General features: G+C 39.4%; 1 protein-coding gene across 2 annotated transcripts in view; it reads left to right on the top strand.

Moving 5' to 3' along the window:
• Positions 1–14,481, top strand: part of GMDS (GDP-mannose 4,6-dehydratase) — a 629,552-nt gene that overhangs the window by 90,636 nt on the left and 524,435 nt on the right. Inside the window, exon 2 of one of the 2 annotated variants that reach the window (XM_007973861.3) lies at positions 8,044–8,178. The exons of the other annotated variant lie outside the window; for it this stretch is intronic. Within the exon in view, the coding sequence (XP_007972052.1) occupies positions 8,044–8,178 (135 nt within the window). The remainder of the gene's footprint in view (positions 1–8,043; positions 8,179–14,481) is intronic. 2 annotated transcript variants of the gene reach the window in all.

Raw genomic sequence — 14,481 nt, 5'->3', positions numbered from 1 at the left:
CTTGTGGTCACTGCCTTTCTTTCCTATTTTATATGCCAAAATCCAAATTACAGATTTTAACCACTTCCCAGTATCTTAATTTAATTTTGAATATGAGTACGTTTTGAACATTACTTTTTGTATGTTAGTTAATGTAAATTATTAACAGCAATCTGAATATAAAAGAAAATTTATTTTAAATGCTATTTTGATGTTGGATAGAATTTCTGAAATAGAAGTAAATGCATTCCCAAATAGGGTTGTTGTATGTATTCACAAACCATTTTTCTTTTAAGTCAGAAAAATGTGGACTGGGCCAACAGCTGAGGAAGAAAGACTAAATATACTTCATGGTTTTTCCATTTTTGTGTCTAAAATCTACCCTGAAATATAAAATCTTTTAATTTAAATTTTCAATAAACGTGATTGTGACTTGGAATTGTGCATGTTGGGAAGAATAACTAGTGAATGGTTGAATATAGAAACATATAAAGCAACCTTCATCCTTTCTTACTTTTTTTTTTTTTTTTTTAATGGAAGTATTGTATGGACAAGGCAAAAATCCAACTGTGTATAAAGTCCCTCTGGTCACATTTATCCCTAGTGCTATATCTTCCCTTCAGAGTATAATTTTTGGTATATTTTCTAGCAATACTAGTGTCTAACCTCTACAAATTCATATAAACGTTATATTCTACATACAGCTCTGCCTTTTGCTGGAATAGACATTCTTGTTCTTGCACATGTATATAACTTGTACATTTTTGAGTATATTCTTAGTCTAAAATTCTTAGCTTTGGAATAGCTGGGTCAGAGGGTAACTTTTCTTCTCTAAAAGTATCTCTACCAATAGCATATGAAAGCACCTTATCACAGTGGGGTTTAGATAACTTTTCTTTGTCAATTCAATAGGTGAACAGTATAGTATTTCATTTTGATTTATATTTATTTCATTTTGATTAGGGGTCAGTATCTTTGCCTGTAAATCTGTTTATGAGTTCATTTATATATGAACTCATTTCTCTTAATTGCCTGTTCATCAACTGCCATTTTCCCTATTGGACTGTTGTTATGTTTACTTTTCATATTGGACACATTATTTGTTTATTTGGACATCAGTTCTTTTTGTCATATTCATAAGCTTTCTCCCTCCAGTTTGTCATTTGCTTTTTAATTATTTGGTAGTTTTTGGCCCTACAGAAGTTTCTAGTTTTCCTGTAGCCAGTCAGATTATCAGCCTTTTTCCTTTATGATCTCTGGATTTTGTGTCCTGCTTAAAATATTCCCTGGTCTAGAGTTGTAAATACATTTATCCAGGCTTTTTCTAGTATTTTATCATAAAATTTCCTTTTTAACCTTTGTTGTATCTGAAAAGTCTTTTGGCATAAAGAATGAAGTAGGGCTGTAGATTTACTTGCTTCCTAAAATGTGGTTTCCTAGCATAATTGATTGAATAGTCCATTTTTTTCTTCATTGATTAAAAGATACTACTTTTATCTTTTTTTTTTTTTTTTGAGGTGGAGTCTTGTGCTGTTGCCCAGGCTTGAGTGCAGCGACTTCCGCCTACTGGGTTCAAGCGATGCCCCTGCCTCAGCTTCCCAAGTAGCTGGGATTACAGGCGCCCACCACCACGCCTGGCTAATTGCTACCTTTATCTTATACTACATTCCTGTATGTATGTGGGACTGTATCTAGATTTTGATTGTATCATTGATATCTCTCTGATATAGTTATATTTTCATAATACATAATTTTTATGATTAAAATGATTCTATCCTTTTAATATTTTTTAAGATTTCTAGGTTATCCTTGCATATTTATATGACTCCAGCGTATAATTTTTCACCTGTCCAAATCTCTGTAACCTGTTGTTTAATTAAACTTAAGGTTAATTAGAGTACAGTGGATGTCTTCATGATGTTGAGTCTTCTAATCCAGGAGCAAGAATTTTCTTTCAATATTTAAAAATATTTTGTTTATACATCTTAGAAGAGCTTAAAGTTTTCTTTATATTATTCCTATTAATATCTTGTTAACTCCATTTTAGGTGTTCAAATTTCTTGCTAGTATTAATAGGATATTTCCTCCCAGCATAATTTCCTTGAATGTTATCATTTTTAAATTTGGAAACTCCTGATTTTGAGTAATAATTTTGTAACCAGTTAATACATTCTCGTGTTTTAGGTATACAGTTATATCATCAATCAAATGATAATTTTAGTCTCTTTAGTTCTTTTATTTAATTGCATTGGCTAGTAGCAGTAACAAATTCTGTGTCTTTTAAATACTATCAAATTGGCCAATAAAGTGCCTTGAGTGAATTCAATTTGATTTTAAAGAGCCTTTCAGAAAGGTACTCTTGAATTTAGTTTTGTATTTAATAAAGGACTTTAAACATCATTCTTAATTAAAGTCAAAGTATAAGGAACCAAAAAGTTTAGACTTAGGTATTTGTTTACTGTATTGATATTTTCAGATTAGAGAATTATCTGTGTTTATGACATTGACCTGCCAACTTGTGTGTGGCCTTCAACTATGGTAGACTTTCTAACAGAACATGTCATCTTTAATTTGAAAACCTAGTACAGATAAGCAAATGCCAGTTTAGGCCAGTGTTTCTTAAAACTATTGGTAAGGTAACATGAAATATTTTAAGGGGTACATTTTAAATTAATAGTTATATCTAATTTTAATTTGTCATAAGAAAAAATCATATACCCATTTCTAACCTGTGTGTTAATGGTTGACGTTTGGTTAGAACAAGATTAAGATGAATGGATTTAAAGAAAAATGTGTGGTACATAGATGTCTTAAACTCTTAAAGAGTATGAGACATTGATTGAAATATGGAAAACCCAGTTTTGGATTAATATTAAGATGCATACATTTTCAGAGATCAAGAGCAGGTGTTTTGCATATTTTGTTAATAGCAAGGCTTAGTAAATAGCAGTACTGATGATAATACTGAAGATTATTATGAGTAATAGGTTACACTATGAGCTTTTATGCATTATCTCATAAACTGATTATAAGAATTTACCTTCCTGGCATTACAGTCTCAAAGACATACAGCTTACTTCCACCAGATTACATAGGTAGCAAATGGCTATATTGCTCATTTATTGTAAATTTTACTTACTCAAAATTCACTCCAATTCATATTTACATAAGATAATTATTTTTACAAGTTATATTTGCTTTTGGGGATCTTCAGTGAAAATAAAATTAAATCAAAAAACTTTTTAATGTTTTCATTTTTAATTTTTGTGGGTACATATTAAGTGTATAGATTTATGGGTTACATGAGATATTTTGATACAGGTATGCAATGTGTAATAATCACATCAGGGTAAATGGAATATCCATCACCTCAAACATTTATCCTTTGTGTTACAAACAACCCCATTATACTCTTTAATTTTAAAATGTATAAAATTATATTATTTTTGATGATTGCCACCCTATTGTGCTAGCAAATACTAGGTCTTATTCTTTCTATTTTTTGTACCCATAAAATTAAATATATTGAAGCTAATTTTACATTGTAGACAAATACATGAAAGTACTTTGTCTCATTAAATCTAGGGATATCACTAATAGTTCAGGCATTTCTAAGGGAAATTTGACGGTGTAAAAGCAGTCTAATCATATTCTCATTCATAATTTCCAAATATTCAAATTAGGTAGAAGCTGTGAACTTTAACTGTGGTCTGTATAAATTTTTGTGGAATAGAGATAGCTTGTATTAGGCATCATATAATTAAAGATAGAAGTGTTGATAACAGAAATGTTAGTCAGCTTAAGCACTTCTAAATTGACTGAGTAATTAGAACTCAGTTTGTGGCCAAAATCTAGAGTTTGCAGAAACACCCCATCTTTTAAATATTCTTTAGTTTAAGATTGTTGTGACTTCTTAATCTGAAATAATTGCTTCTTATAGGTGGAAATAATTTTAGAGATTGTTTTAGGGTGTGAAGCCCTAATTTTATAGGTGAGAAAACTGAAGCCAAAAGAAGTTAGTGATTTTCCCACAGGACATTGTTATAAATGGTAAAGCTAATCTGATACTGGAATCCATATCCCTAGAATTCAATGGAGATAGTTTTGTGTTAGTGGGAGAGGTAGACTTTACAGCTAGAGGCCTTCCACTTAGTGAAATTTTATTTTTATGTTGTAAAATTTTTATTTTTTAAAAATAGAAAGGAGTCTCCCTATGTTGCCCAGGCTGGTCTTGAACTCCTGGGCTCAAATGATCCCACCGCAGCCTCCCAAAGTGCTAGGATTAGAGTCATGAACCACTGCACCTGGCCTTAGTGAAATCATTAATTTATTTCACTTTGATCAGAAGTTGGTGATTTGGCCGGGCGCGGTGGCTCAAGCCTGTAATCCCAGCACTTTGGGAGGCCGAGACGGGCGGATCATGAGGTCAGGAGATCGAGACCATCCTGGCTAACACGGTGAAACCCCGTCTCTACTAAAAAAAATACAAAAAACTAGCCGGGCGAGGTGGCGGGCGCCTGTAGTCCCAGCTACTCGGGAGGCTGAGGCAGGAGAATGGTGTAAACCCGGGAGGCGGAGCTTGCAGTGAGCTGAGATCTGGTCACTGTGCTCCAGCCTGGGCGACAGAGCGAGACTCCGTCTCAAAAAAAAAAAAAAAAAAAAAAAAGAAGTTGGTGATTTGTCATTCTAGTCACTTCCAAATACTGTTAATCTGTATATACCTGTTCCTAAATGAAAATTATTTTACAAGTGCTTGATCTTCTCTCATCATACGTACTAGGTGGAATGAGTGTTTTTTCAAGGAAATAATAAAGTACTTACAAACTTTAGGAAGACTGGGTCGTGGCAGTGTTTGCCTTGAGCATATTGTTAATATAATTAAAAATATCGGGACTTAACCTATATAGCAAACCAAAATAGAGGGTCTTTTAAATATTTTCTGTTATTTCCAGGATATAACGTAATTTTAAGACATGTGAAGAAGATGAAAAAAAAAAAAAAAAAAAAAGAGAAAACTCCCAAACCTAAAAACCTTGGGGCTTAGTTAATGCGCACAATCCTGGCTGGAATCTGCTGTGTGTACTCAGTCTCCCCACAGCTTGTAAAGTCAGTTAAATATAGTCACAGTTGGGTTCTGGGGACGAGCAAATAGGAAAAGAAGGGAAAGCTGGAGGCGTGTTGTAGAAATACACTTCAAAGTAATTTATTCTAACGCTTTTTAAAGCCTTCTTTGTAAATGCACTTTTAAATAGTAGTTCTGTTTCCTTGAATCCACGCAAGAGCATAAAATAGACTGGATTCAGAACTGGCGTGGGAATATTGTCAGCTCCATTACTGCCTGTGTTGGGACAGCTGCTCTGCTCCACGCTGCCTAGTTTCTTTTAATGAACCTAGGTTCAGGTGGCTGAAAAAGCCGTTCTGTGGTAGACGCCTCCCATAATCCTTATGTGAATGTTTATTTTGTGTGCCTGTTCATCGGAGTTTTGTGGCAGTTAAATTGTCCACCTAGGATTTCCAAACAGAAGGAAACACACGTATAAGTGATACAGTATTTGCTGGCAGTGTGGCTGAAAAAATAAAAAGTCAATACACCTTGTTCTCCTTACATTCATTTTAATGAAATCAACTAAACTGATTCTTCAAATCAAACCACTGGCTCTTCAATGATCTTTCCAATTAATAAGAATATAGTTGCCTACCTTTTTTTCTGTGAGTTAAGCATTCCAAGATAAAGCCCTTAATCATCTTAAATTGTCTGGGATAACTTTGAGCAACCTAAAGAAATGTTATGTGTGTCTGTTTTTATTCTTTTTTGTATTTTATGTCATCAAGGTTTTGCTTTCCTCATTGGTGAAGCAGTTAGATTAGGTGATCCCTCAGGCACTCTCCATGTCTGAACTGATGACTCATAACCATGCTGAGGAAGCCTGGTGTATCAGCAGTACCTGCGTGTTGCATCTCTAGGGTGGGGTGCTTGTGTTACAGGGCAGTCCAGATGAGCAATTTCTCACCTTTTTTACTGTATTGCTGCGGGTCCGTGAGTGGTGCTCCCATAGACTTACTCAGATTTGGGGTTTTTATGAAACACAGCTTCCTAAACTTCACCTCTTTGACAAAGCTGATACAACACACAGGATGTAATAATAGGTGTTTGAGAACCTTCCATCAAGATTAACTTCAGGCCTGACGTGGTGGTTCATGCCTGTAATCCCAGCACTTTGGGAGGCCAAGACAGGAGGATCACCTGAGGTCAGGAGTTGGAGACCAGCCTGGCCAACATGGTGAAATCCCTTCTCTACTGAAAATACAAAATTAGCCAGGCGTGGTGGTGCATGCCTGTAATCCCAGCTACTCAGGAGACTGAGGCAGGAGAATTGCTTGAACCCAGGACATGGCGGTTTCAGTGAGCAGAGAGCAGAGATCGCACCATTGCACTCCAGCCTGGGCGACAAGAGGTAAACGCCATCTCAGAAAAACAAACAAAAAAAACAACAAACGAACTTCATAGATGTGAACACAACCTCAAGAGACCAGAGAATGCTTTCAAGTCTTATATTTATACTTTGCTGCGCAACTTAAGACTTGGAGGTGCATGTTGAATCACTGAATAGATCTATTAACTGGAGGTGTTCACACTGCAAATCAGAATTTACCACACTCGGCTTAGTCACACCAGCATTTAATTTATTTTGGATCAGCACTTCTAGCAAGGAACTTAAGGTTTTACTACTCTAAAAATGCTTTTGAAAAGTTATTTACCCTGTTGCTCACTCAACATCTGACAAAAATGTGAAAGTGTTTCCAGGAATAGTAAAAATGTGTTTCAAAACACAGGACTGAAACAGGGAGTTTAATTCTATGGTATGGGTGCCCTGCTTTGAGAATGTCTAATATACAACAACCTTTTTAGAGGCTTTTACCCAAGATTCTACTCCTAACATATTTCAAATGTGAGTCAATATATAAATATTTTGTTAAGACAACTTGTCAGCAACACATCTATGTCATTATGCATAAAATGTAACTACTTTTAGTTTCTAAGTTGTGGAATTATCTAGTATGCTCAGGGGAATTGCTCTAAATTTAAAGCATGTACTAGGCTTGGATACATCTTTAGATTTTTTTGAGGCTCTTAAAGAAAGAGATCTGTGTTTTGTAGCATGATCTGCTTTGTAAGCATCTCATTAAGAAATGAATCCTTGTGAGAAGTACAAGCTTGTTGCGCTTCTCACTTGATGGATGGTGGTGGCATGTATGTGGAGAGGGGAGGGATAAATGTAGGGGACTCTACAGTGATGATCTGGGAATGATGCAGAGGTTTCCAATGTCTTAACGCCAGACTAGAGATAATTAATGCTAAGGTTTCAAAATTATAGGAGTCTGATGTCTAGGTCTTTCCTTCTCCATTTGGAATTTTATCATAATATCCTTTTGGACCAAGTCACTGGAAACTTTAGGTTCAGAGTCTTATGCATCTCTTCTGGGCTAGAAACCAATGTCACGTACTGCTGAAATTAGGGACGCTAAACGTGTATGTGAGTGGGGGCAAGCTAGTATTGGTTTTCTCTCTTGGCAGAGTCTGCTGTGTCAGAGGTTTAAATGGTTACCATTTTGATTATCTTCATGATTTGTTTCAGACCATCGCTCTTGCATTTTGGCCAACTGGTAACTTTTTTAAGGTTTCATGGAAACCAAACAGCTTTCTGAATAGTCCTGTTTTTCTCTTCATCCCAGTATACTGTCTTTGACTCTACAATAGTGTAAGAAAATAGACATCTTTAGTTTAAGAATCAACTGGGTAAGTGTAAGTCAAATGGGACTCCTATTTTCCTTTGCCTTTGGTCCTGCAGTGCCAGTTAATGGTGTACCAGATCTATCAGCAACATCCTCTTTCCAGTCTTCATACCCTTGGGATACACCATTCTTTCTACCAAGAATAATATCGCTTTCCTCTTCTCTGCTAAGTTCCTTTCCATCTCCAAAAGGCTGGCTGAAAATTTATCTTTAGGAAGACTTTGTTGTTAGATTGTATTTGACAGTTTACTCTTCCTCTGTTCCATTTAGGGTGAAAACATTGCTTTTTGTGTGACTCACATTGTAGTAGAAGGCACTCTGAGGAAAGAAGATCAACACTTTCATACCCCTTCAGGAACTGATTGTCCTGCTGAAGAACCAAGACAAAAATCGAACATCCCTACTGTAAGACATTCTGAGAGGGGCTGTTGTTGAAAATCGTGTTTGAGTGTGCAAGAACATAGAGTGCCAAAGAAGTTAATTATAGCAGAATACTTGAATGAGCCATGGAATTTGGCCCTTTCTGATAGTATCGTAGGATCACAAGAGCTACATTAGAGATCAGGTCATTAGACAAGGGTCGTTAGAGATCATGTAATATGATACAATTCCTATCTGTGAGTATTTTGTTAATGCCTGAGACTCAAAATGCCCAAAATGAAGTATCATATTTTCCCACCAAACCAGCCCACCCATTTTTACCATTCTTCAGTTAACTCGACTCTATTCCTTCCTCCTGCCCTGTAACTGTTGACTTTGCCCATCCTTTATGTGTTTATATCACTACCCTTATTTAGGAACTTAATCACCTTCATATGTCTTCAAGGTATATCCTACATCTTATGGTATGAGCAACTTCAACATTGGAAAATAAATGACTGTTGATCTTGTAAAGTGGTTTTACCAATTTACAGTCCTACCAACAGTGCCCAAGAACATGTCTTCCTAACATATCTTCATTAATAATTGATTTTGGTAGTTTATCACACTTTGGCTAATCTACTAGGTGTGAAATGTTATTTCATTGTGGTTTTAACTTGCATTTCCATGTTTGCTAATGAAAACTCAGGATCTTTCATGTGACTACTGGTGACTTATGTTTTGTCTTCTCTGACGTACCTACCCATGCATTTGCCAGCATAGTTGTCTCTCAGTATGCATGACTGATTGGTTCCAGGAACCCTCATGGGTGCTTAGTCCTGTATTTAAAATGGCGTGGTATTTGCCTGTAACTTATGCACATCCTCCTGTATACTTTATTTTCGAGATAGACGTTGCTCTGTAGCCAGGCTGGTCTTGAACTCTGTGCTCAAGGCATCCTCTTGTCTCAGCCTTCTAAGCAGCTGGGACTGCAGTCCTCTGTATACTTCAAATCATCTCTAGATTACTTATAACATCTAATACAGTGTAAACATGGTATAAGTAGTTGTTATACTGTATTTTTAAAGGTGGCATTGCTGTTTTTTTATTGTTTCTTTTCTGAATATTTTCCATCTGACATTGGTTTAATCCGTGGATGCAGCGGGCCATCTGTGTTTCCACTGGGTTGTCTCTTTAGTTTTTTTTTTTTTTGAGACACAGTCTCACTCTGTCGCCCAGGCTGGAGTATAGTGGCACCATGCCGGCTCACTGTAACCTCCATCTCCTGGGCTCAAGAAATTCTCCTGCCTCAGCCTCCCGAGTAGCTGGGATTACAGGCATCCACCACCACGCACAGCTAATTGTTATATTTTTTTAGTAGAGATGGGGTTTCACCCTGTTGGCCAGGCTGGTCTCGAATTCCTGACCTCAGGTGATCCACCTGCCTCAGCCTCCCAAAGTGCTGGGATTACAGGCGTGAGCGACCGCACCTAGCCTAAAATTTGATATTTAAGACTTCTTAAATACCTTTGGTATTTTGGGTACTAAATGTTTCTGTTATATGTGAGCTTACATTATACTTAGTACTTAATAAACCCTTGAGATCTATTCATACTACCTGTCATTATACACCTAATTGAAACTTAGGGATTCTTGCCCAGGCCCGCATCTCTGTCCTCATCTTTAGTGCTGTCCCAGGACCCTGGCTCCAGCGGCATCGGCACAGCAGCTAACTGGACTGGCCAGGTTGGTTTTTCGTGGGTCAGTCCCTTTGCCTGGAAAGTCTTTCTTTCCTCCTTATCCTCTTGAAAGCTTCTGTGTTTCCTTCATTATTGATGTGCTTTAAGTTCTGCCTTTGTGGATCTTTTTCTCACCTTCCAGAGGCCTTCATTGTGCCTCCTACTTGGCCTTACTTTGTGCAGTCACTATGCTGGGGATGCAGCAGGCACAGTTGCTGAAGGCTTGAAGTCAGGTAGTCTGGTGTATTATTTTTGGTTTTTATTTTCTATATATTATGATATTTTGACATCTTAGAAACCATTGTGGTTGGGAAGAGGCTACCCTTGCCGGTCTGGCCAATTCTGAGAGGGATCCAGGGCCTAGCCAGGAGCATGCCTTTGAGATACAAACCAACCAGTCCATACCCAGACCTCCTCTGTCTGGCCCTTACACTTCAGGAAGCAGTATTCCCTTGCTCACATCATTCAAGGCTAGGTGCCAGGCAACTAGAGACCACCTCTGTAGCCAAAGCCTGCTGAAATTATTCAACGTAACCACTCCTAACCTGTTCACCCTGCCCCACCTTGTTTTTCCTGGAAGTCTATTAAGGACTGTGGCCTGGTTCTCTCCTCCTCCTGCCCACTCTGCCTCTCACCACCCTGAGGCTTTCCAGTGTGGCCTGCGTGGCGGGTCTCCTGTCTCTAGGATCACTGAGGACAATCAACTGGTTCCTGAGCCTCTACTGTGTTGCCTCTTGTGGCCACACCTGACTGGGATCACCTAAAACGGGGATCATCTAAAATAGCATAGAACATATGGTTTGTAATCTTCACTTTGCCTCTTTCTAGCTGGTGACCTGACCTCACCTCCTCAAGACTCTATTTCCTCATCCTTAAAATTGGGATAATTATGGGACCCTCCCTGAAGGGTTGTTCAGAAGGCTAATGCACATAGAATACTTCTACCAGTGCTGCCTATGGTAAATATTGCCTGTTATTTTTATTATTACTATTTTTACATATTTAATGGGCACAACTGTCTTATTTACTGTATTGCTGTTTGTTGAAGGCAAGGCATTTCTCTAACCTTGGACCACCTCCTAAAACAGCAACAGATTTCTGATGAATGAATGAATGAATATGGGAAGGAAGAATTGGAGCCAAGATATGGAATGTTCACATGAAGATGTTTGTTTTTATTTGGTTATGCTTTTGACAATAGAGGTGATAGTTAAATGAAGAACCTTGATTCCTTTACTAAAAAGGCTATGTTTAACCAGAGGGGCCTGTGATTTCTACACTGTTGTGAGGAGCCCTGGGTTACCTGGAATGCCTCAAGATTTGCTAAGAGGTGGGGTGGGAGTGTGACACAAAGAGGAGTGGGAGGCCACTGCTTGGGAGGAGCCTTGCCTCTCCCACAGCCATTCACAGCTTCCCCACCCTGAAACCAGACAGTTCTGTGGTAATCCCTTGCATAGATTTGATTTCTGCTTTAAAAAAAATTACTTTAGAATAAGCAGTGGAAATCAAGTTGATTTTTAAGTAAAGAGTAGCGCAGCCAGTTTATCCTGGTGTGTGGGTGCTGCCACCTGAATGCTGGGGCAGGAAGACCATGGACACTGCCCAGATGATGGGAGTGGGAGTGGATGGCAGTGGTTAAATCTGAGAAGTTCTGTAGGGGAAGGGAGAGCCCGTGTGGCTCTGCAGAGAAAGGGTCACTACTGCCCCTCAATGGACAATGTAGGAGACCAGAGCCCGGGGATATCTCCTGTTTGAAGACAGAGAGGCCAAGCTGATGATACAGATTCGATATAAAAGCTTTAGACATCATCAGGGCATTGGCATGTCTGCTGGAGCCATAGGACGTGTGAGATTAGTAACCCAAGGACATTGAATTTTAATTTATGGAGCAAATATGTATTCCAGCCAACCAGCCACATCATGTTGAGCAATGCAGTCGTGGTCCTGCCCTCGTAGACCCTACAGACCAGTAGGAAATAGTGGGGTCTGATGCAGGCTGGAGGGATCAGGACGTATTTTCTGAGAAAGTGATGGTTGAACCGGCATTTAGAATTATGAGTTCCACTGAATGAGAGTGTGAGGGACAGGGGCAGCTGGGGGAGTTGAGGAAGGACCAGCAGCTTATGCCAAGCTCAGGAGCGATGGATGATGGAGCCCAAAGAAAGCCAGTGTGATAGGCAGGTGAGTTGGGGGCTTCCTGACAGTTAACTAGAGGTGCAAAGAGTGGAAACTCTTTCCTCCAAACTTGTCCAGCCACCTTGCCTGAGCTTTCAGTTGCCACTCTCCTGATTCTTTTGGGTCTTGTGTTAGTCTGCTAGAGCTGCCATATCAAAGTACCACAGACTGGGTGGTTCAAGCAACTGAAACTTATTGTCTCACAGCTGTGGAGGCTGGAAGTCCATGATCAAGGTGTTGTCAGGGTTGGTTCCTTCTGAGGGCTGTGAGGGAGGGATCTGTTCCAGGCCTCTTACCTTGCCGCTTCTGAGGGCTGTGAGGGAGGGATCTGTTCCAGGCCTCTTACCTTGCCGCTTCTGAGGGCTGTGAGGGAAGGATCTGTTCCAGGCCTCTTACCTTGCCGCTGGTGGTTTTCTGGCAATGTTTGGTGTTCCTTGGCTTGTGGAAACACCATTCCACTTTATCATCCGGTGACATTCTTGCTGAGTGTTGCCTGTGTCCAAATTTTCTTTTCTTTTTTTTTAAATAAGGATCCACTCATATTGGATTAGGGGCCACCTACTTTAGTATGACCTAGTCTTAACTAATTACATCTGCACCAACCCTATCTCCAACTAAGGTCCTATTCCCAGGTCCTGGAGGTTAGGGCTTCAGCATATACATTTTCAGGGGGACACAATTCAACCTCTAACAGATCCTGCTTTTGCCAGATATTGTTGTTGTTGTTATTATTTAAATAGCTCCTTCGAATATGAACAGGAACCTGCTCTTTTTTGTCTTATGGCCTAGGGACAAAAACGTAAAATTGAAACTGGCTTGTAGTAAACGTGCAGTAAAACTTAAATAATAAGGTCTTTGTTCAAGTGCCATAATTTACCTCCCCCGTATAAGAAAATACAAGTGCCTATTGTTGGGCATTAACCTACCAGACAGTTGCTGCCAAATGGATAAGCCTGCAACCAGTGGAACCCAAATTGATGCTATAGGAGCGGGGTTGGAGAGAAGGGGGAGTCTAGATGGTAGGAGGAGTGTTGTGGGGGAGAAGAAAGAGGAGAGAGAGAGAAAGCATGCACAACCAAAACCAAACCCAGACTTCCTGGTATGTCATGAGGTTGTAGCAGTGCTGAGCCAGTGGCCTTGGAGATGGCAGTGCCACAGTATGTGGCTGCCGGCCCTTTGTGGTCCGAGATCCTGTGTTTAGAACGTGGCTTCCAGCCTACCTGGTCACCTTTCCTTGACATCTGTGGCTTCCCAAAATGGGGGACCTACTATCAGTTCAAGTCAGTTTTTAAGTGGCAGTAATTTCCCCTCCCCTCTTCATCCCTGCCTGTTCAGAATCTGTTTTCAACTCTCAGTCAGTGTTCATGGTTTTATGAAGGCTGAACTTCAGGAGGTGGGCACCTACCTGTAGGCACATAAGCTGGGATACATTCTGATGGGTCAGTGCCTGTGCTATGCAGGTTATTAAATATTTTGAATTTCACCCCTAGTTTAACACAATATTTTTGAAATTCAGTTTCTATTCCAGCTCTACATGTGGATATGATAAACAGGTCTGTGTCCAGTTTAGGGCAGGAAATCTTAGACTTGTGGAAGCTGGTTGGTTTTGAGGTCCAGCTTCCTATGCAGTGTGGATTTTCTCCTCCTGTGGCAGCCTGACAACTTGTCTTCCAGTCTCCACAAGAAGATCCAGACAGGCCAGGAGCTTCTTACTGCAGATGTCTGTGGACAGCTTCCTGTTGACCTAATCCCACTCCCCTTGATGGTTTCACCTTGGACTTTTATTGTAGTTCATTTTTTATTATTAATAATGTATTTTAGCACTTCATTTACTTGAAGGTACTGCTATTTTGTTTCCCTTTTGAATATTGCTCTCTAGCACAACGCTTCTTTCGTTCTTTTATGTCATTTCTCACTCGTCACGCTGGGAAGCCACTTTAGTTTGTGAGCATCCCTCATGACAGGAGCACTTCCCAGAGGAGGTGGTTCCATCAGGGCAGAGTGCACTACTGTCAGCTGGGAGGGCTGGCTCAGCTGCTGACATGTTTTGTCTTCCAAAGCAATGCATTCTGCCTCTTTGAAGCTACCCTGAATTCAGGGTCACAGGGTCCTGGATTTCCTCACCCCAAATGGTTGACTTCTTGCAACATTTCTTAAAAGCCTTCGGTGGTTTTTGCATTGTTTGAATAAAGTTCAGACTTACTTGACTAATTGCCTTCCAGAATGTGAGTTGGGTTAGGAATTCCCAAACTTTGTTAGAGGAATATTAGGTGTGCCAGATGCTAACAGGTTTTATGTTAGCTTTCACCACCAGCTCTCTCTCTCAGTGGGTATTCTCTCATTAAATAAATTGGGAACTACTGCTTGCTAGATTGACCTATTGCTGATTCACAAGGTCCCTTTGCATGTTGCAGGTTTTGAGAGATTCTAAGCT

The sequence above is a fragment of the Chlorocebus sabaeus genome, chromosome 17 (genome assembly GCF_047675955.1).
Source record: "Chlorocebus sabaeus isolate Y175 chromosome 17, mChlSab1.0.hap1, whole genome shotgun sequence".
Lineage (NCBI taxonomy): Eukaryota > Metazoa > Chordata > Mammalia > Primates > Cercopithecidae > Chlorocebus > Chlorocebus sabaeus.
The sequence above is the reverse complement of the archived record's forward strand: the minus strand, read 5'-3'. Positions and strand labels throughout refer to the sequence as shown.